Raw genomic sequence first — 23,857 nt, 5'->3', positions numbered from 1 at the left:
ACAATATGCATGTAATCCAAAATGACATAACAACATCCACAATAAGTAAAACATCCACCATAACACAAGTGTTTATACGTGGAAAACCCAAATAGGTAAAAACCACAGTGAGATGGGACTCACAAGTTAACTATCTACATTAATAGATAATTGACTAGTTAAGGTCTACAAAAGGTTGCTCTGATAGGAGCGAATCCTATTAAAGATCCCAAAGCTTAGTTAAAAGCTATATCCTATAAAAGGTAGTACCCTATAATGAGTAACCTTAGTAGAGGATTTCTGAATCCAAACTAATGGATCACCTGGTTAGATGATTTCTATAATGAAGCTTGTTAGATCTTACCCTGTTAGGGGATTTGACTGTTGTAGTGATTAGAAAACAAAATGTGGTGTGATCTAGTAATAGCACAACTTGCTTGTATATATCCTCTTTTGTGCACTCAACACTTCATTACCAACATGCTCTGCAACTTAACACTTCTTCCTTCACATCAAATCATCACATAACATATCTCCTTCTCTCATACAAAATAATTCATTATGATGTCAATCTATAGACATTTAGATTTCATGTTGGCCTCTAGAAATCATATCACAATTACCTAGGTGCAATGTATTTGGTCAAACAATCATAACTCATCACAAAAATACCACCAAAAATTGTCGATAAGGATAACTCATCACGACTAGTGATAACCCATCATATAATCAATGAATATCGGTTGAAACAACAATACCGGTTAGAGTTGAACATATAAACCATTTATCCTTTGATGCTCCTTTGATAATCTCCATTGGATCTTTAGGTTGATGTCGAATTATGTATATCCACTGGTTGTCTCCATGTATATACCGATTGTCACCATGTACCGGTTAGATATAAACCTCTAGTATACCGGTTGTAATATAAACAACTTTGAAGTCACACTATATGAACATATGTGTGTGTATGTGTTTCATCAATGACAACATATGATGAAGTTATTCATTACAATCATCATCATGCCAACAATCTCCCCCTTTGGCATTGATGGAAACACTTAGAAAAAATTTCAGCAATATTGCTAAGTGTGCTTACAAAAAAAATTTATACACTTATACATATACTCCCCCTTACTATGTACATCATACAAAATTTGCACAACACACATACATATTTCTACTCCCCCTTTGACAACAATGCCAAATTGAAAAGCAAAATACATATATATATATATAGAAAAGTTTGTATCAAAATATTTTACATATACAAAAACTTGAAAAATTGAATCAAGATTCATGCATTGCTAGCCTCGGAAAAATGTCACTAAAGTTTCTCTTCAATTGAGAAAAGCATGTTCCCTATCTCTAGCAAGTTCTCAGTGAACTCAAGTGTAGACATAATCTAAGTATGGAACTCTTCCATTGAATTAAGTGTACATGTCTCTGGAGTAGCCAAAATAGCTTATGCATTCTTGTGGGCTCTTTGCAGTGTGTCCACTTGGGGTCTGAGTAGATTCTTTAATTCCTTCAGTGATCGGAGTCTTTTTGTCTTTTCAAGACCATAGGTATCTAATCTGTTTTGCAAATCATCCACAGATTTACCAAAAGAGAAAATAGAATCTTGAAGTGGTACATATGCATAGCATATCTTCTCTCACTCTTGCTCTATTTCAATTCACCTGCTATTGATATCAGAATAAAAGAGCGAAACATTAGAAGTAGATGCAAGGAATTTCCCTCCTATTTCAATAGCTTTTCTTAATAAATCTTTATTAAGAGAGAGCATTTTTTCTTGTATCAATCTCTTTCATAAGCTTCTCTCCATGCTTCTTCCTGTAACCTTTCTCAGCATAAGTTTGTGCTACATCTTCTAGGGACTTAAGTTGGTCAGATGCATCAGCAACCAATTGACCAAGTTTGCTAATAGGAGTTGTCAGATGCCCTGTAGCAGTTTTCGGAAGTAGACTTGTCAAAATATCCACAATTTTATGAATGGTTTTTGCTTCCATTCTATGTTCTTTAAGTCTCTTCTTGTGTACCCTAGATTGCATGATAGTTGCAATCTTCATCATTTCATATTCACTCATATTATCAACAATTATAGGCCCTAAGATGCCTAATGAGTCATTATCATCTTCATCAGTCTGTTGTATGACTAATGATTTTACCGGTTTAGGAGATGTTACCTTAATAATCTTTTCTTTCTCTTGTTATTTCTCTATTTCCCATTCACAAATATGTGTATCAACTTTTTCATTAGATTCCTTCTGAGTGGCCTGTGAAACCGGTGGGAGTTGGGGTTTCACTGGTTGTTCCTTGGCTGGTGGAATATCCACTCTTGGTTGAGTTGTCAGTTTCTCAACTAAAGTAACATGTGAGTCTATGATTTTAGGTGGCTGCATATCTAGTACAATAATGTTTCCAGATAGATCGATTGTGTCCTGAATATCATCAACAAGTATGCCTTGTTTAGAAATAGTGTCATCCTTCTTCTTGACAGAATAGACAACATCTTCTTGCACAATTTTTTGCTCATCCCTTTCTGGTCGATCAACAGTATCTTGCTCATCCTTAGAAGAATGTATAAGTTCTTTCATCCATTGGATATTACGAGCAATCTGATGAGTCTCAGTCTCAACAGGTTGCACCTTTCCACTAAGTAGCTTCAATCTTCTTGTCTTGAAATAAAAATGGACTTTGTACTTATCAAGCAATTCATTCAACTCATCCTTTCACAAATCATAAAAATATTGTACAAATACATCATCTATTATTTATTTTTCTTTCTTTATTGCTTCCTCCCATTTATTCAAAAAGAATAGTATATGAGGAATTAGATATCCTTTCCAAAATCATGAGGTAATATATTATATAGGCACAAATAATTGATTACCTATTGAATAATTTGTTCCTTTTCATCTTCATTGAATGAATCAAAATGATCTTTGACATTATCAAATCTGTTTCTTCTTGATATCTTCACTATTCTCTCAAAGTTAATCTTGGGCTTGTAAGTTAAGACATCAATAGGCACAGTTTCCTTGGGAACTTCCTTCACTTGTTTGGTTGTTTTACCTGTTCCTTTCATTTTCTTGGGTTCCTCCTCAATATCAATACCTTCAGATTCTACTTGGAGAATTAGTTTTTGTACTCTTTTCTTTAATGCAGTCTCCTTCTTTGCATATACTTTAGGTTCTAGTTCCTTTTTGGTTTGGACACTTCGTGTCACTCTCCTACTTTTTATCACTAGAGGTGCTTGCTCAGCCTTCTTCTTCTTACCTTTACCACTTATGGTTGGAACACTATTGGTTTCATCTTTTGTAGTTTGAACTTCAATTATATCCAATTTTGTCTTCATTTTGTCCACTGGAGATGCCAACACATTATTGGCATAATCGATCAATAAGTCATAGTTGACTTCATAGCTCATGTCTTCCATTTCTTCTTCTCTAGGCTATATAGCCTCCATCAAACAGAAATCAGTGGTAACTGTGAAAATAATGTCCTTAGTGAAGTGTTTCACCACATCCTCAAGCAATCTTACCCTAGTACTCATTTTCTTCTAAAACTCATTGAAATATTTATTCATGGCAGCAAAGAAGGTGTTCCTCATGGCCTTGATGTTGTTCTTAATCTGGGCAGATACTAGTAGATCCTTAGACCATTCAAGATCACCAATTCTCAGTAGGAAATTCTAGAAATAAAAGAATAGACCAATCAACAACTAACCAAATTTAAACTTTTGACTGCTATCCTTCTTGATAGACTGAAGATTCACCAATAATTGGCTCCCTATGGCCTCACATAGGTCATAATTAGCATTCTCAGCTATCATCTTATAAGTAGTATGCACTATTGCAGATGGGACACTATTCAATCTACTTGAATAGAATATCTGGTAGCCTATAATCATAGTTGCCAACTTAACCACTGGGTCCTTGATGTTATTAACTGGAAAAAGCACGTCCATCAGAGGTTGATCTAGTTAGAGTGTTTACTATCTCTTTTGAAATTCACCTCAGCTTAGGTACTTCATCGGTTGAGTAAAAACCAGTTACAACTTCAATAGCTTCCTTGGTTATAGTATGAGTCCTTTTTAAATACATTTTTTCCCCATGAACATGACTCAGAATAATTTAGATATGTTCCTCTTCAAAATCTTCAATAAAATATGTTGCATTATGAAAACCTTTCTCATAAACCCTAATATATTCTAGTTGAATCTTTCCATTTTCATTGCAAAGGGATTTCAACTAAGAATATATCGACAATGATCCTAAATCCTCGATCTTGCAATAAATGTAGTTGGACAAATCTCCTTTCACTACAACACCACTAGGAACTTGTGATAAAGCATTATAAGACCCAATTCATTCCATCTTTACAACTTCCATAGGTTCAAATGTGATCATTAATTTCTCTATTGGTTTAGAAGATGATGCCATTTCAGATAGACTAGATTCAAAGCAAGATTTTTCAAAGAAATACCTTATTTTACGTGTGCTGTCTCTTTTACCAATTGAATACTCAAGTGCACACCAGTTCAGTCTTCACTAACCATCAAATCAGCTTGATCACTCAAATCATGATACAACTTCGACTAAAATCAGCTAACAATCCTTTCTTAGCTCACTCATTCATTTCAAGGGGTCTAGAAGTAGATTTTTCATTATGCTCCCCTTAGCCATATTGAAAAGGCTTAATTCACTGGTGCAGGATTCTCCACAGTGGGTGAAGGATTAGTTTCTTCTCTAGGTAAATCATCACTCTTCTTCTTCCATATTCGATTCATTTCTTTTTTGGTTTCTTCAATATTGACCTTATGCTTGCCTTTCTGATCTTTAGAAGGATTAATTGGTTTTCTCTTTCTGGATCTACAGAACTTTTCCATGTGTCCAGGTTTATGACAATGATAGCAGGCCATTCCAGATGATCTCCAAGGTCCTACATTACCTCTCCCAGTTCTTCTTCTGTAATTCATAGCCATATGACCAAAGTTGTTACAGATGGTGCAAATGACATGTGTTACCTTTTCCATCTCAAATGGACCAAACCGGTTGTCGTAGGGTCTTTGCCAGTTCATGTTACCTCAGTTATCATAATTTCTCATCCAGTTGCCATTTGGTCTTGGATGCATATGCGGTATTGGATTATTTGATCCATATCTGCATTCAACTTATCTATGTCTATACATTTTGCATGTGAAGCAATGACCTTCAAATTTCCTGGACATATACCTAGCATTTGTATTGTAGCTTGCATTTCCATTAGGTTTGTTTCTACAAACATTTGCAATCTGACCAGGTTTATGGCAAAATAAAACAAACATGTTTAAAGACCTTCTTACCAGTAGGCTTTTTGGCCTTAGGAGTAGATTTGTTCGTATGAGTGTTGCTCTTACCAGAGGATTCTTCTTTTTTAGATGTGTGAAAACCAAGTCTAGAGGTATCACCATTCATCCTTTGTGATTGAATTTTCTCTTCTAGCAAGGTAGAACTTTTGTTGAACTTTTCCAATTTCCCATTTTCTTCAATGAGTTGTCTGGTGAGATCTTCATTATGTTTTGATAGGTTCTCTCTCAGAGATGATGCTAATTCAAGATCTAGCTATAAGTTCTCTTTTTCTTCTTTCTTTGCATTCAAATTCTCATGAAAAGTAGCATTCTCTCACTTGATCTTGGCAATCTCATGATCTCTTTCCTTGATGAGATCTTCATCAGTTCTCCTGGCTTCTTGTTCCTTACTCATGCAGATAGTAAGACCTTCTAGCTCTCTCCTCAGATTTAGCTTTTCACTATTTAGTTTTTCAACTTCCTCAGCTAAACAATCAATATTTGCCTCATCTGAAGAACTATTATCAAATCTTTCTAACAGTTATTCAGTTAGCTTTCTCCTTTTGACTTGAGAAGCTTTCAGTTTGACTCTTAGGGTTTCAAGCTCATTTCTACTAGCCTCAAGCTCTCTAGCCATCTCAGAGTAGCTCATATCCCCCATGGTAGTTTTAGGGTTTCCTTCCAAGCGATTAGGCTTTAAAGAAGTTAGGTTCTGATGCCAATTGATGAACTTGTAAAGCACTGACAGGGGGGGTGAATCAGTGACACCAAAAACAATACTACTTTGAACACTGACCGGTAGATAAACTTAACAAGTTTGTTAAACAATATGCATGTAATCTGAAATGATATAACAACATCCATAATAAGTAAAACATCCACCATAGCACAATTTTTTATACGTGGAAAACCAAAATAGGTAAAAACCATGGTGAGATGGGACTCACAAGTTAACTATCTACAGTAATAGATAACTGACCCGTTAAGGTCTACAAAAGGTTGCTCAGCTAGGAGCAAATCCTGTTAAAGATCCCAAAGCTTGGTTAAAAGCTATACCCTTTAAAAGGTAGTACCCTGTAAGGAGTAACCTCAGTAGAGGATTTCTGAATCCAAACTAATGGATCACCTGGTTAGAGGATTTCTACAATGAAGCTTGTTAGATCTTACCCGGTTAGGGGATTTGACTGTTGCAGTGATTAGAAAACAATAGGTAGTGTGATCTAGTAGTAGCACAACTTGCTTGTATAGATCCTCTTCTGTGCACTCAACACTTCATTACCAACATACTCTACAACTTAACACTTTTGCCTTCACATCAAATCATCACATAACATATCTCCTTCGCTCATACAATATAATTCATTGTGATGTCAATCTATAGACATTTAGATTTCATGTCGGCCTCTAGAAATCATATCACAATTACCTAGGTACAGTGTATCTAGTCAAACAATCATAACTCATCACAAATATACCACCAAAAATTGTTGGTAAGGATAACTCATCACGACTAGTGATAACCCATCACATAATCAATGAATATCGGTTGGAACAACAATACCGGTTAGAGTTAAACATATAAACCATTTATCCTTTGATGCTCCTTTGATAATCTCTATTGGATCTTTAGGTTGATGTCGAGTTATGTATATCTACTGGTTGTCTCCATGTATATACTAGTTGTCACCATGTACCGGGTAGATATAAACCTCTAGTATACCGGTTGTAATATAAACGACTTTGAAGTCACACCGGTAGACAATATGAACATATGTGTGTGTATGTGTTTCATCAATGACAATATATGATAAATTTATTCATTACAATAATCATCAAGCCAACAATAGCATCACCCTCCATTAATACAATCCTTCATTTGTTTTAAAAGCAGTTTTCCATTCATCACTGACTCTAATCCTTATTTGGTGATAACCACTTTGTAAATCAATCTTGGAATAATACCTTTCACCTCCTAAACAATCAAGCAAATCTTCTATTCTAGGCAGAGGGAATCTATAACTGATGGTTACCTTATTAATGCCCGGGAATCAGTGCACAATCTCCACGTTCCCTTTGGTGCTAAGACAGTCGGGACTGCACAAGGGCTCAATCTCTTCTCTATCAAACCTTTATCAACCAACTCTTGGATTTGCCTTGCAACTTCCTCATTTTGTTGGGGAGTCATTTTGTAGGTTGTCTTGTTTGGTAAGGTGGCAGCAGGAATGAAATCAATGCAATGGCTTATCTCCCTTATTGGTGGTAGGGTTCTTGGAAACTCTTCTACAACTATGTCCTTGTATTTTCTAAACATTTCCTCCACCTCCTCAGGGAATGCCACCCTTTTCTTTTCTGCTTTTCCATCTAAAATGGGCTCTTCTTCTTGCCCTTGTACTGACATCACTGTAAAGCAAGGTGATCCCTCTTCCTTGATTGCCTTGAGGAACTCTTTTCCTTCCATGATCAGGATATTTGCCTCCTTCTCCTTCTGATCCTGAGTATTATCAGGCAAGGGTATCAATTCAATCACCTTTTCATCTTTGGTGATTGAGTAGGTGTTCTTATGTCCATCATTAAGGGCCTTAAGGTCATATTTCCATGGTCTCCCCAAAAGAAGATGACATGCATCCATCTCAACAATATCAAATAGAATTTTGTCTTTGTATGCTCCTATCTAAAATTCAACCCATGATTGCTCTTCTACCAAGGTCTATTTTCCTTTAGTAAGCCAAGAAACGTTATATGGAAATGGATGAGGAATTCTCCTCAATTTTAGTTTCTCTACCATTTCTAAGGATACTAAATTTTTAGTTGAACCTGAATCTATTATAACCTTACATAGCTTGCCTCCTTCTTTGCATGTGGTCTAGAAGAGTGTCTTCCTTTGTGGAGGTTTGGTATTTCTTGGTACCTTCAACAATGTTCTCCTCATCATCAAGGCTTCTCCTCTCTCTAGAAGTCTATAGGAATCCGTTGAATTGACACTCTGACAATTAGTGTCTTGAACCAAATGTATTATCCTCTCTCCTTGGGAGCTTTATCCGGTCTTCTTAGGGCACTTAGTTGCAGTATGACCTACTTCATTGTAGTTGTAGCATCTAAAAGGCTCTGAGCTTCTTCCACCAAATCTACCTCTATGGTTGGGTTTTTTTCCTCTGAAACCCCATCTTGTGTTACCATCTCTATGCTGACTTTCTTGATTAGCCTCTCCTTGTGGCCTAGGACTCTATCCTCTACCATTCATAGGGCCTCTGCCTCTGAATTTTCTGCCCCCTCTACCTCTGTTATTTTGATCATTCTTTCTCTTTAGCTTCTCCTCTGCTCTTAGTGCTAGTTGAAAGCACTTGTTCACTGTCTTCAGTGCTAGTATGTTGATCTCATCTTCAATACTATATTTCAATCCACTAAGATATCTTGCCACTTTCTCTAGCTCCTCCTCATGGTGTTTGGTCCTTAGACTCAACCTATGGAGCTCCTCAATATATGTACTCACATCAAGGTCTTTTTGCCTCAAACCTTGCAACTTTCTATAGACTTGGACTTCATAGTCTATCGGGATGAATTGCGCCTTCACTTTCACCAACATTCTATCCCATGAGTTTATCATACCTCTACCTTCCTTCACCCTCTCATCTTGGAGGTAATTCCAACAAGTGAGTGTTGCTCCTTTCATCTTAGACCTAGCAAATATAACCTTCTTATTCGCAAGGGTTTCTCTACATTCAAAATGGTTGTTCAATGCCTTAATCCAATGCATCACTTCTTTTGCATTAGTTTTCCCACTAAACATAGGGATGTCATCTTTACCTGATGAGGATTTTGTGCCAATGGAATTTAGGACCTCAACAAATTCTCTTTGATCTACAATTAACTTAGCTTCCTACCTTGGGGTCTGTTCTTCTCCCCCTTGTTTTTCTTCTTCATCGGAGTTACATTCACCCTCCTTTCTTTTGCCTTTGGCCTTCTCTACCTCCCTCACTCCACTTTCAAACATCTCTTCAAACAACTTCTTGATGGCATCTTGATACATACTCTTAGGAGGCATGTTTCTAGCCTCTCCCTCACTTCCTTCCACGGACATACACCAAAAATCACTTTTCCCAAGCAATCCAACTAATGCTCTGATACCAATATGATGCAAAGCCAAGCAACAAACTAGGTGAAAACTTTCTCTCACCCACAACTACTATGTCCAAAACAAGTTATTTTGTTTGTTAAATGTGTTAACAACACACCTACAAAATTCTCAACTCACACAACAATTTGTGTGACTGGATCCATACCGGTTTAGTCTCTTCCTGTACTAGTATGATGAAAACACTCTACCCTTGTGTGAACCGGTTTAGTATCTTCCAGTACTAGTGGGATGGAAACCTATTGGATTTTTTTTATTGGTGGTCCAAACAAAACAAAACACCCATAAGATTTAGCTATCAGATGTGTTAGGGAATACTTGCCTCACAACTATCATATTGTCTAGTAGCCCTACTAGTAGCCTAGTAGCCCTACTGATTGAGTTTTCCAAACACAACTTAACAAAATTCCAAAGGAAAAGAAAAAATAAAGGTAGATACAGATACCCTTTATCTAGTTACACAATTCCCCAAAGGCTTAGACTCTAACCACAAGTTGAAAGGTTTGTACCCTTACTGTCCTTCCAGACCTAATTAAGCCAATTAGGCCTAATTTACAAAGCAAGTCCCCCCTGTATTATTCCCCTGAATCAACCAAAACTTCTTCAAGGTGGGGTAGGGTTTCAAACCACAAAATCCAAGGTTTCAAGACTTTATCCCATGTTCTTCATCTTCTGCAAGTGATTTCCACTTCTATAGATCAGGCGGTCACATAGAAATGCCCACCTAGGATCAATTCAATCTCTTCGGGCTTGGAGCCTCCCTGAAAACCAACACCAAAATATTATGATACAATGGCCCTTCTAACATTTTCCCCATATTTTTTTTTGGTCCTCTGGTAAAAATGTCAGATTAAGGGCATCTTTACAGTGAAACCCTAGGTGTCGGTAGGGTTTGTGATGAGACAGGTTAGATTTGGATGGATCCCTACAACCCGATTGTTACAAAACCTCAAACTTGATTTAAATGAAAGGTAAGAGACTTCCTTAACTCATCCAATTTGTTTCATACATCTACCAGCCCGTATTGATCAGAAATGAACAACAAAAACATAGAATTTCAGAAAACTCCAAGTATATTATATTGCTCCAAACTCCAAAACATCATTAATTTCATCAACTTCAACAACTATGCCAACAACAACCTAGAATAAATCTAAGTGGGCATAATATATCCTCCCTAATGGTTTCCAACCACTTTTCAAATTTTGGAACCGTTGGAGGATTAGTTATCCCTTTTCACAACATTTTGCAATGACAGCAAAAGTTGTCAACTTGCACTTTTCAACTTTGGCGACTCCAAGGTGTATTTGACCTATTCCAAGGATTGGTATGATGTTTCTAAGACCGATATTTATTTTCCTGAGTCATTCCTAGACTCCTACTGAACCACATGGTCATTTATCCATGGTGGCTTATAAAATGCAACCATGGCAATGTCTTACATCAATTGGGTCTTATTGACTCACAAAACTATCAACCTATTAAAGATGATCATTTTCACCTCATGGGTGGTATTAGGCTCTTTTAGAATTCATTTGTATCTTTGGTTGCTCCTACACCAGGTAGTCATCTAGATGTCTTTGCTATAATCTTGGATAGACTTGAGCAATATAAGGTTAGATTGAATCCCAAGAAATGTGTCTTCGATGTTACTTCAAGAAAGCTTCTAGGATTCATTATTTCTTAGTGAGGGATTGAGGTAGATCTAACCAAGGTCAAATCTATCATGGACATGCCCCCACCTTCCAACATAAGTCAATTATAGAGTTTATAAGGAAAATTATAGTCTATTCAAAGATTTATTGCCCAACTAGCAAGTGTCATCTATTTCAACATTTGTTCCATGAAGGACTCACTTTTAAGTGGACATATCAATGTCAACAAGCATTTTAGTTGCTCAAGGACTATATACTTTCCCCATCAGTGTGTATACCTCCTATTCAGGGGAAACCTTTACTATTGTTTGTCTCATCTACTACCTCATCCTTGAGAGCCCTCCTAGCTCAACATGATGAAGAAGAAAAGGAAAGGGTTATTTATTACATCAATAGGACATTGGTAGGGTATAAGTTGAATTATACCTCCATAGAGAATACGTACATAGCAATCATCTTCAGTTCTCAAAAGCTTAGGAACTACATGAATATCATAAGATAAAGCTTGTCGAAAGAATTGATCCCCTAAAGTATCCCCTACACAAAATAACTTTTACAAGGAGATTAGCTAAGTGTGTGATGATCTTCTTAGTGAGTTCGACATAGAATGTGTAGATAGAAAATCTATAAAATAATAGGTGATAATGGACTAGCTCACATATGCTCTAGTCTAAGTATATCACCCTATTTTATTAGAGTTCCTAGATGAGTTAGTTTTCAAATTGACCATGTGGACCCAATAAAATATTTATGTTGATGGATCATATGCTCGATATGGAGCCAAAGCAAGAATCTTATTTTTCATGCCACAAGGGGACACTATTCCAAAATCCTACACACTAAACTTTGGATGTACAAATAATATAGAATAATATGAAGCTCTTATCATTGGTCTTTGCACAAAAATATAATTGAAAATAAAATATATTCATGTTTATGGTGACTCCCAACTTGTGATCAAATAGGTCAACAATGATTATCTCACAAAGATGACAAACTCCTACCTTATAAGAACATGGTGGATGAATTCAATAAATACTTTGACAACATTGTGTTTGAATAGATTCTAAGGATTCAAAATAAAGTTGCTAACACAATGGCTACCATAGGATCTTTTCTCAATATTCTCAATAATGTAACACACTTTGAGTTCTTGGTGGAACAACTAATGATCCCAACATTTGATATTCCCCAGTTTGAATTTGTGTGTGAGATTGTTGGTCTCGATTCCCCCTAGTACAAAGAAGTTTACACCTATCTCCATGAATAGTTGCTTTCTACAGATTTATCCAAAAACTAATGAAAGAACCTTACCAAAAAGCTGCAAAATATGATATCATCATTGATACACTATAACTAAAAAGTCTCGATGGAACTCTGATGAGGAGATAACAGACCGGAAGGAGGGTAACCTTTTGACCATCCAACCTCTAAGGCTCACAAATGCAACTGGTAATCCCTAATTCCAAAGATCCTTACACAACACCAAGTCAAGCAATGGTTCAATGACACCAAACAACACCTTGGAAAACCCAAAGGCTCCACTATGTCCACTTACAAACAACTAACACTTCTCAAGTTCTTGTGTAACTACCCACACCCTTGCATACATGAGTAAGCTACTACTAGGCTTTAGGTTTTGAATGACCCACTTGACCAATTCAACACAACAATCCTCGGAGGGGTGTTCTCACAACACCTTAACACAAATGAAACAAGAATTCATGGTTTAGATCCATTGAAACATCCATTTTGACTCACTCGCCCACAAACTAAACTGGTTGCAATTAGGCCTCCATTTGAAGGAATTGTTGGCATTTTCATAAAGATTAAATTAATGAATTTTGAGTGTTATCATTGATGTCAACTGTAACCGGTAATGGAGTTGTATTGCAACTGGTAGTTGAGTAAGTGAAGGAAACCGATATTACTATAGAAGTAGTGAGATCAACCGGTAACCCTACCTGTTGATATGCCAAACCCTAACCGATGGAGCTTGGTGAATCAGTTGTACATGTGATGAGTTTCAAAATGGTTTTGGTTCGTAGAGATAATTGTTTTATCTTGGGAATGAGAGAGTGTATTGCATGAAGTGGAAACCGTGTGATGAGTTACAGGCTTCGATGAGCGGTGATCAAGGAGCGGTCAAGGTTGTCTTGGACAATGTGCAATGATTTCTATGTAATCCAATGGTCATGTTTGAACCGATTTGTTTGTAATCTCTATGAGATCTTAGGTTTTGTGATGTGTTACCAACCTATTGTTTTCCTTATAAGGTCGATGAGATGTTGTGTTGTAGTGTTGGAAATTTTGGTTAAGTGTTAGTGTGATTCGCTGTCAAACCAGAAGGAGTATCTATAATATTTTTGAAGGCATATAGGAGCATGAAAAGGATCTGATCAATCATAGTAGTGTTATTTACTAGATCAGAAAAACCTTGTTGTTCTCTAACAATTACAATAGTTAAATCCCTTAACCGAGTAAGCTTTAACAGGCTTGGTGTTTTCTAAATCCTCTAACCAGGTGATCCATTAGCTTGGATTTCAAATCCTCTATCAAGGTTACTCCTAGTAGGGTATTGCCTTTAATAGGGTATTGTAGTCAATCCCTTAACCGGGTGGTCCCTAACTTGATCTATTCCTAACAGGACATTTTTGTAAAGCTTCTAACAAGTCTTGGCTCCTAACAGGGCGAACTTCAGAAGAGTTCAGAATACTTGTGGGTATTCATCCCCACCGTGGTTTTTCCCATTTGGGTTTCCATGTCAAAAATCAATGTCAAGTGGTGAATGGTTTTTGTGGTTATTTTTTGATATGGTTAATTTGTTTAACTGGTAAATCCACTTAGATGTGTTATGATGACTACCAGTGATCTGAAATGTACTTTTACTAGTGTTACTAAAGTGGTTTGATGTTTTGGTAAAATGGTTTGAGAGTTTCAGATCTGTTACATTGTTATTTTGGTGTGCTAGTTAACCAATAAACTTGACAATGTAGTTGCAGTTTATAGTTTAGCGTTTGAACCAGTTAGTTCAGTGATTGATTTATGAGTTGGGTTTTGAGTCTCGTGAAAGTTTAGTTTGTTTTCTATCTACTGATTCACCCCCCCCCCCTTTCAGTAGTTGTCCAGATCCTTATTGATTCATCATATCATCAATTCTCACAACACCTTAACATAAATGAAATAGGATTTCATGTTTTAGATCCACAAGAACATCCATTTTGACTCACTCGCTCACAAACTGAACCGGTTGCAATTAGGCCTCCATTTGAAGGAATCGGGTGAAATTTTTTGACACCTTGAGGATCTAGGCAAACAAATTATATTTTCAGATACCCTTTTGGGAGTTCTCAACGATATCTTAGTTTCTGGTACTGGACCAACTTGCAGATATTCCAACCAATGCTGCACTAACAGACCTAATAGAGCTATTAGACCTATTTGACTGAACGCCTTTCACAAAATGGTTTGGTTCTCCTAATGGGTAACCATCACTACCCATGAAATGTTATGTAAACCTCCAAATCACTCTTCTACCACATTCAAACCCTTTTCCAATTCTATATCACTCAATTCGCACGCACTGCACTCATCAAACCGGTCTGTCACATAGAGATGCCATACCTAGGGTTAGTTCTCCATCCTCTTCACCTTGTTGTATCCTCTTAATGGATTTTAGAACTTACATATGATATAGTGCCCTATCATCTCCTATAATGGCAGATTATTCATTTAAGGATTGATAGGCCAAAATCCATTATCGCAATCAAACCCTATGGGTTTAAGGGTTTTAGGCTACCCGGTAGAGATTTGCTTGTAGAATGGGGCAACGATCACTTCAAGAATTCACATTGAAAGAAAAACAAAGGTAAAATGATCTATTTACAGTAACTATGCCATGATCATTCTTTCCAATCCACCTTCAGTATGCAATCAATAAAAATTAGACGGTTTTCTGAGTTTCCAACAGTTCTTGATGCTTCAAATTCTTTCCAAATCAACCAACTTACATCCTTCAGTGTTTTAGGCCTTTAAAGATATCTCCCAAATGATCACAAATTCCTCCAACTATTTTTCAAATTGACTGACCATTGGAGAATTGTGACTTACAAAAAGTGCAAAATTGTCATGACACCAAATTGACAATATGACAACTTTTGCATAATTCAACCAACTTAGACTCTAGACTATCATAGTCCCCCAAAATGATTAAATTTGATTGTAAAACATCAAAAATGACTCAAATAGACTTGTGGTCACTTGATCCCTTAATTTAGACCATGGTGACCCTTATTGACTCAATTTGATCTACTAGCCCCTAGATGACAATTTGACCCAAACATGGACAAACTTGTCACACTCCTAGGACATTGAATTACAAAAAAGGACCCATAGGGTCTTATTACATTCCTTCTAGGAAAATAGAAAATCATCTTGTTCTTGGTTCATGCCTTCATAGGTAGGTTCTCCTGTACCAAACTCTCCTTAGATGTATCAACTCAATAGAAGCACAAACAACTTTGAAGGAAGTACACAATGGTATTTGTGGAACCTATTATAGTGGCTCAAACCTAGTAAAGAATCTCATGCAAACTGGATATTTTTGTTCCATAAAAAGAAAATATGCCTATAAATTTTTTCAAAAATGTTGCCAATGCCATATACATCGGGACCTAATACATTCACTAGCTCAAGAACTAAAATCATAACATCTCCATGGCCATTTTCTCATTTGGGAGTCAACTTCATCGGGAAAATCAATCCAACCTCCTCCAATGGACACTAATTTATACTCATTTCCACTAAGTATTTACAAAGTGGGTAGAAGTGATTCCGCTTTTGTCATTGGCAAATAAATCAGTAAGTTCTTGCTCAGCTATATCATATGCCTATATATTTTTTGTTATCCATTGTCATAGACAATGATCGTCCCTTCAAAGATTAATACATTCATGAGCTTTATAACAAATTCCATATCCAACACCATTTTTCTACCCCCTACTATCCCTAACGCAATGGTCAAGATATGGAGTCAAATAAAACCATCCTCAAAATCCTTAGAAAAACTATCAATGATCTTGACCATGACTAGCACCTTTAACTCAATCTTTCCCTATGGGCATACAAAACCAATATTCACACCTCAACATGCACCACTCTATTCTCCCTATTCTATAAATTTAAAGCTATACTCTTGACTGATGTTGAGTTGCAATCACTAAGAGTATCCTTGTAGAAATTGATAGCAAATGAAAAATATTAGTAGCCAGATTGCATGAGTTAGAGTTGCTAGATGAAAAGTGCTAGAATGCAATGAACCACTTACAAGCATATCAGAATTAACTTCATCAAAGCTAAAATAGAAGAGTCTGAGATTTATTATTTAAGATAGGAGATATGGTCCTCAAGGAAAACCATAAGAATTTGATAGAAAGATAAAAACCAAGAAAGTTCAAACCAAATTGGTTAGGCCCATACTGTTGGCATAACTGATGGCGTTGGCACAACTGGTTCACCAGTTAGTATTGTCATTGATGACTAACACTTACCAGTGAGTATAGAATATTAGGAAAGGAAGTGTGGTAAACCTCAATGGTTTACTCATGGTTGCAATCAATATGGAGGATCTAGTGCTTCTGTAATATGCATTATTGACACACTTAAGCAGTGTGTTGGTTGAAGACTAATTGATTGAAGGATAAATAGAGTAGTTGACCAGTCAGTCAAGTATTCAATAGGTGTTGAGATTAATTTCTTAAACTGGCAGTTGAAATAATGATGCGGTCATAGGAGGTGATTCAGATTACAGTTTAGTAGTCTTATGTACAACCGAAACACTATGGACACACAGGTGATCAATCTAATTGATGATCAGTGACCAGTGGCAAAAGATGAATAATTACACCGGTGAACTGGTGATATAGGTTAAAGAATTCTATCCACCGAGAATCTCAGAGCAGTGACTGGTAAGTTGGATGTGATGACCAAAGGTGAGTCATTCATGGTGAGATATCATCAAACAAACTGCTAGTTAAATTTATAAAAGTTAACAACCAATTAAGGTGAGATTGTTGGTATTTTGGTATGGTTTTGTCATTGATGTCAACACCTACTGAAAACTAGCACTTTGAGATCCAGCAACATTCACCAACAAGCAAGTAACTATTGCACAGTTACTAGTATATGGTTCACCGGCAGGATATAATGTTCAACGGTATTTAGAATGATATGGAAGACACTTGGTAATGTCGAAGACATCATGTGGACACTTTGTTTTGAAGAATTAATCATTGGTATATTCATATTTGCATATTTTCTTTTACCGGCAAATATGTCCAGGGTTATCTATTGTTACACTGGCAGGTTTATCTTTTCCAAATCAACATGGCACACTATGGAGATGATTTATTATTGATGTAAATGCATTAAGCCGACATGTTTAATTGGTTATTGCATCGGATATTATATTGTTTGTAAAATGATTTTATTGTAATATCTTGTAGAGCCGACCTACTAAAACTGGTCTTAGGGTATGGTATAAATGTAAGATCTTATTTGTAAGATCAAGTGTGGAATGCGAAAAAAAGAATTGAGTGAAGGTATATGCGAGATCAAGCAGAGGTATACACGAAGACATCATTTGAAGGTGAAGCTAGGTTTTTGTAGAAGCATATCAGCATTACACCGGTACTGAATCCAGCATATGAAGATGCTATTTTGTGCAGTACATTCTTATTGGATTTAACCATCCAACTGTAGTCAGTGTGACTCCCATTTTGTGTTTGAGCAGTGAGCTCTAGGCTGTTGGCCTTTCTGCATGTGCAGAACCCATTTATGTACACTTACTATCTGTAGTAGTATCATCTGATTGTGGGTAAGGTTTCCCATCGTGGTTTTTCCCCTTACAGGGTTTCCACGTACAAATATTGGTGTTATGTGTTGTGGATGACTTCATGTTTATGTTTCATGCATTAATCTTTATCGGTATAGCAATTTACTATTAACACTGTCTACCGGCATACTTAACTGGTTTACCGGTATTAAGCATCAAGTTGGTTAATTAGTTTTTGGTTTGAATTTATTAGACAACTGATTCACCCCCCCCCCCCCCCCTCTTAGTTGTCTCCAGGACCTAACCGAGATTTGTGCAATTTTTTTCGGTTCACATTAAAAAGGTAGAACACGACCCAGAAGTTGCTAAAATTATGACTTGCGATGGCAGATAAGGATGAGTTGTTGTCAAGAATGATGGAGAGCGTGTAGAGAAAGTGTGGGAAGATTTGAATTTCAAATTTATCGTGAACTCATTTAGGAAACAACAATTATGTGTTGGCAAAATGTGGTATAAAGGTTCTTGACGAAAACCAAAAAGTTTGATCTTAAAATTGATAAGTGCAATTTTGAAGAGAGGCGATCCAGCAAGGTGAAGAGGGTGCAGAATTTCTAAGTGAATAGAAGAGTAGTGAAGATAGTGAGAAGAGATCAGATGGTGTAAAGAGTAGACAAGGAATGCAGAGCACTAGTAGAGTGCAGAGCTAGTGTAACCGGTTGTCAAAACAAAGAGCTTCAATTGGATCTGATTAAGCTAAGAGTTGCTATTATAGCAAATCATTCTCTCTATTGTTTTCTAATAATTACAATAGTAAAATCCCTTAACCGGGTGGACTTTAACATGTCCCTTTGTAAAATCCCTTAACTGGGTGACATCTTAATTGATGATCATAAGTCCTTTAACAAGGCTACCTCTAATAGGGTAAAGGTTCTAATAGGCCTTAAAGAAAATCCCTTATCCAGGTGGCACCTAACAGTGTCTTTGTAATCTCCTAACAAGGATGGCTCCTCACCGGGCATACTCTAGAAGAGTGCATATTTTGTGAGTTTCTACTCACACCATAGTTTTCTCCCATTTGCATTTCCACATGATAAATCTTGGTAGTCATGTGTGTTTGATTTAATGTGTGCATATTTCTTATTAATGTTGCTTATACTGATAAGTGTTAAGTTTGAATAGAAACTTTGATTAAGGTTAAATCTGGTCAAACCGATATAGTGTTGATTTACCCCTCCCCTCTCAACATTGGTTGGGACTAAAAAATGCATCATTACAATAGTCTATGGATTAGGTGTCTATTAGTTGGCTACTCTAGAAGGTAAACTAGTACTAGATACCATTAATAGCATGTATATCTACAAATTCTACACACAAATCTCACAGAATCACGTTAAAAATATGAAGAAAGTTGTAGTGTCATAAATTGCATCCTTATGCAATTTCTAGCTAGGCCCTATTTTAGCGTCTTGGCATTGTGTGCTTGACAGACTTGATCCAACCCCAATTTAGCTTCTTTTTTTGGCTTCTCCTTCTCATTTTTGACCCTTAGGTCCCAATTTGAGACTCCATTGTGTGTAGTAGGTCATCAAGGTGATTCACTCCTTGATATTTGGCCCCAAATTTAAACCATAGCACACTTATCTAGGTTGATCATGAAATATTTTCTCGTGTTGGCTTGCTCCAAGTTTTACACCCTGAAATGATTAAGAGAGGTATATAAGCAAGGTATCCTCCCTCATTTTGGGAAGCTAGACAATATAGCTATAAAAGAAGACAACAAAAGACAATTTAATTTCAAGACCAAGTGATCAAGCATCAAGGCATTGAAGACTAGGAGTAATTGACAGATCTATATATTTGAGATGGCCTTCATGATCTTCTCTTCCTAAATTCAACTACATTAAAGACAACATCATATGTTTATGATCATTTCAACATCAAAGAGGATTTTTGAAGGTATAATTATATTCTAGCCTCTTCTACCTAACAACATGCTCTCCCTTTATATTCAATTCAATTCAATTTCATGTTGATTTCAAAACTAGGGTTTGACTTAGGCAAACCCCTTTCTACCCAATATTTTCTCTCTTTTATGTTATGCAAAAATAGGTGGTGCAACCAAAAAATAGATACATGTTAATTAGGTAGATATCTACAATCTACAATTCATCGAGGTAGAAAGTGCAGAGAGTGGGTCACCCATAATGACTATGTCCCTGGAGCAAGTTGCTCAAGGTGCCCTAGCCCCTCCATTTTTGGCTCAAATTTGGATTATAGGTTAGTTACAATCTTCTTAATTGTCTCCTCTTCTAAAATTGGTCTCCCAGTTTACTGTCTTTTTGTGTATGCACAAAGTTGTAATGGTGAACAATTAGGGTTTCCACCATTAGAGGTATGAAAACCACTAATTTATCATTACATACAAAAGAGAGATTAATATAATAGATCCAATCCCAAACTAAGAGTGATAGGGATTGAATGCTTGACTGGATTGAATTAGGGAACCTCTCTTTTGTGAGTTAAATTGCTAAAATTAGGTGAAGTGCTGAAAAATGAAGGTAAAAACATGTAAATAGTAAGTTGCAGACGTGGGATCAAGTTGGGCACCTGGAACTAAGCAATGTAAGCCGAGTCGGATTTGATTTTTGAAACAACTCCTAAAATGTTAGGACTATGGTGGTGGTCTCCTTGGTTCTTCGCACTTTTCGCACACCAAAGGGGGATTGATTTGTCTTTGTAAATGAAGCTTATTTTAAAGATCGCAACTCTGTACGTGTTTCCTATACATAGAAAGAAGGGAAAATAGGTTGGGAATAGGGGTTTGCCTAATTCAAACCCTAATTGAGGAATCAATCTTGAATTAAACATTGCAAATATTGAAGAAAACAATGGAAAGATATATCACAGATCTACAATGATTGATAATGATGCTTTGCTTCTTGAATATGTAATCACATATGTTGTATGAAATGGCATGAACATGACAAAACCATAATCACACACACACATGCTTGCACAATAATGATGTTAAGTTTATCCACAATGGATAGATGAAGAATATGCAACCTTGAAGACCTCTAGAAATGTTTGATGATGAATGCTTCAGTAATTGAGTGCTTGATTACTTGATTGATTGAATGTAAGTCTCTTTATTATCTACCTATATGCAAATTAAGAGGGGAAGACCTCCTCATATTCTTTCCCATTGGGAAAACATTTTAATTGTTCGACATAGGATGACATAGAGAAAGGTTTCCCACTCAAATTTGAGATGGGGCAATGGGTTTGAAATAGGGCCAATTAGGGAGGACCATGGTGTGATGCTATTATTGCATGACACAAGCATAAATGAGTCCTAGTTAAGCATAGGGATAAGAACACTAAGGTGAGGGGCCCAAATGGGGTCAAAATTGCAAAGGGTGAAATTTTAGGATGCTACAAAAGCTATCAATTTGAGCTTGTTTGATCCTAGTTCATTTTATTCTTTTTTACAAATACATAGTCATCTTCAAGTACCCCACAATGAAAGATCGTTGCATCAACCTAGTGCTTGAGCCTTCCTGAGCCTAGCGGATAATATTCCTTCCAATGTATGGTAGGGCATTGAAATAGATTCCTTGTTTTTGGATCATATTTTCTCACCATAACAAAATTAAAAAAGAAAAAAAATTGTCACCTATATGAAAATCTGACAAACAGGCATCTTGGTAACACAAAAAATTAGAAAAAGAAAAAAAAGTAAAGAGAAACAATATGTTCTATGGTGAAAATCACTTTGGTGGCGCCTTAGGCAAGTACCATGGTGAAAATATAAAAAACATACACCATGTGTAGAAGGTTACAACTCTTCCATCTACCATTACAATTTGTTCAACCACTAAAATAAACATATATCCTTCTATCTAAAAGCATTTGTCATAATCTTTTCATCTTCCATAATAAAACTTATTTGCATAGCTTTCATAGTCTAATATTAGTTTGTCTTTAGTAGCATTCATTTCATCACGACATCTCATAATAAATGGTCCTAGGCCTGACTACATAGGGCAAAATCATACATCATAAGTTTGTGAAAAACATTTCGAAAAAAATCCATAAATATTAAAAAAATATCCTAAAAATTTATAAAAATAAAAAAATGTCTTCAATATATTCCTAAAAATAAAAATTCCAAAATAATTCCATAAAACATTCAAAAAAATGTCCTAAAGAAATCCCTAAAAATAAAAAAATGGCCTGAAGAAATCCATAAAAATAGAAAAATGTCTTGAAAAAATCCCTAAAAAATTAAAAAAGGTCTTGAAGAAAAGACACTAAAAACCTAAAAAATAATCAAAATCCAAAAACCAATTAATCAATCACGAACCACAATAAAATATCCCCTAGCAATGATATATGTGTAAGTAGCCACAAATATAAAACAAATCATAGAATAACAAACAATCTACCAACCAAGTCTAGAATCAAATTGGTCACATGTCTAATCAAATAACAACAATCCTTATCAATCATTTATCAATTTATATTGCACAGGGAAGGGTACACTTAAAACTAGATAGATTGGTCTTGCACGGGGTATTTCATGTTTGAAACTAGACGTCGTCATGATAACACAAATAATCAAGCAATTACAAAGATCGGTTTGGTTGTTGACTCGTTTGGTCAAGTGAGTCTTATCTTTATTGATTTATCTCAGATTATGTTTATGTCCATAAGTGACTAGAGGAGCTAGGATGGTTCATGATCTTGTTTTCTTTTATTTTTTATTTGTGGTATGTTTTCATGAAGTTTTGGGATGCCAAATGTTTTAGGTGTCTCTATTGGCACATTCATTTGACAAAGACCCTATGCAAAGATATTATTAGGGATTAATATGCTTGTGCATATTGTGTTGAATGCACCACAAGACTAAATGGGGGGGGGGGGGGGGGGGGGTGAATTAGTCTGAACCTTAAAACAACTTAACTTTAATCCCTTAATCTTCAAAACATAATTATTATAAATCAAAAAAATAGAAAATGAAACCACACGACACTATACACAAGAGAGCACCAAATTTATGTGGAAATCCAAAGAGGGAAAAATCATAGTGAGAACTATCCCACTATATAAAAATAAGTTACCAAGTTTTAGGCTTAAAGCTAAGGAAGCTCACTACTCCTGGTTTGGACTTTCAAGACTAAGGTGCACAACCTTAGGGAAATATACACTTGCTATAATGAGACACATAATCCCAAGGCAAGATATATCTTATTCATGAGACTACCCTTGAACCACTATGTAAAGTGAACGATATCATGGCAAACACAACACACTTTATTCATTGTCTCAAAACTTTGTCACATTGAAAGATATGATTATCAAAGCTCATCACAAATTGAAACACGCTTTCTATTTTTTGCAAATGCTTGCACATCATTCACAATCAATCTACACAACATTTCACACATCCGCACATCAATTTATATCAACTTGTTCACTGAAACACTCAATTAGGTCGGCCACATATAGAATAGAGATGAATTACATAAACTCATCCACCATGGGAAACTTCACTAAATGTGGTCCACCTCAGGAGATAAAGGGAACCCAAACATGTCTTCCAAAGTCAATTCTAACAAACTACATACACTAGCACATCCTCCAAAATTGGCATCAAATGTAATGTGTGAAAAAAATAAAGCACATTAACTGGTCATCCCAAAAACATCACCCCATGTAAATTACACAATGTGGATCTTCACACACCATAGTAAGACCCATAAGAACACCTTAGCTCAGCCTCCAATACATATCCATAACAAAAGAGTATGATCCAAATAAGATAAATCAATCGAGTCGAACCATATAAACATGTCCTCCAAGCTGCAACACTTCAATCATCATAGTAGCGTAATGTGGAGCATTCTCCAAACCACTCCTAA

The 23,857-nt window shown here is 36.1% G+C and overlaps 1 protein-coding gene across 1 annotated transcript in view; it reads right to left on the bottom strand.

The window, feature by feature from the left end:
- The window catches only part of LOC131064857 (uncharacterized), a 29,753-nt gene extending 21,810 nt beyond the window's left edge, over window positions 1-7,943 (bottom strand). The window contains exon 1 of the mRNA XM_057999158.2: window positions 7,345-7,943. Coding sequence (XP_057855141.2) covers window positions 7,345-7,943 — 599 coding nt within the window. The remainder of the gene's footprint in view (window positions 1-7,344) is intronic.
- Window positions 7,944-23,857: the final 15,914 nt, after the last annotated feature.

Source organism: Cryptomeria japonica, chromosome 5, assembly GCF_030272615.1.
Source record: "Cryptomeria japonica chromosome 5, Sugi_1.0, whole genome shotgun sequence".
NCBI classification, from domain to species: domain Eukaryota; kingdom Viridiplantae; phylum Streptophyta; class Pinopsida; order Cupressales; family Cupressaceae; genus Cryptomeria; species Cryptomeria japonica.
This window is presented reverse-complemented; position numbering and strand designations above follow the sequence as displayed.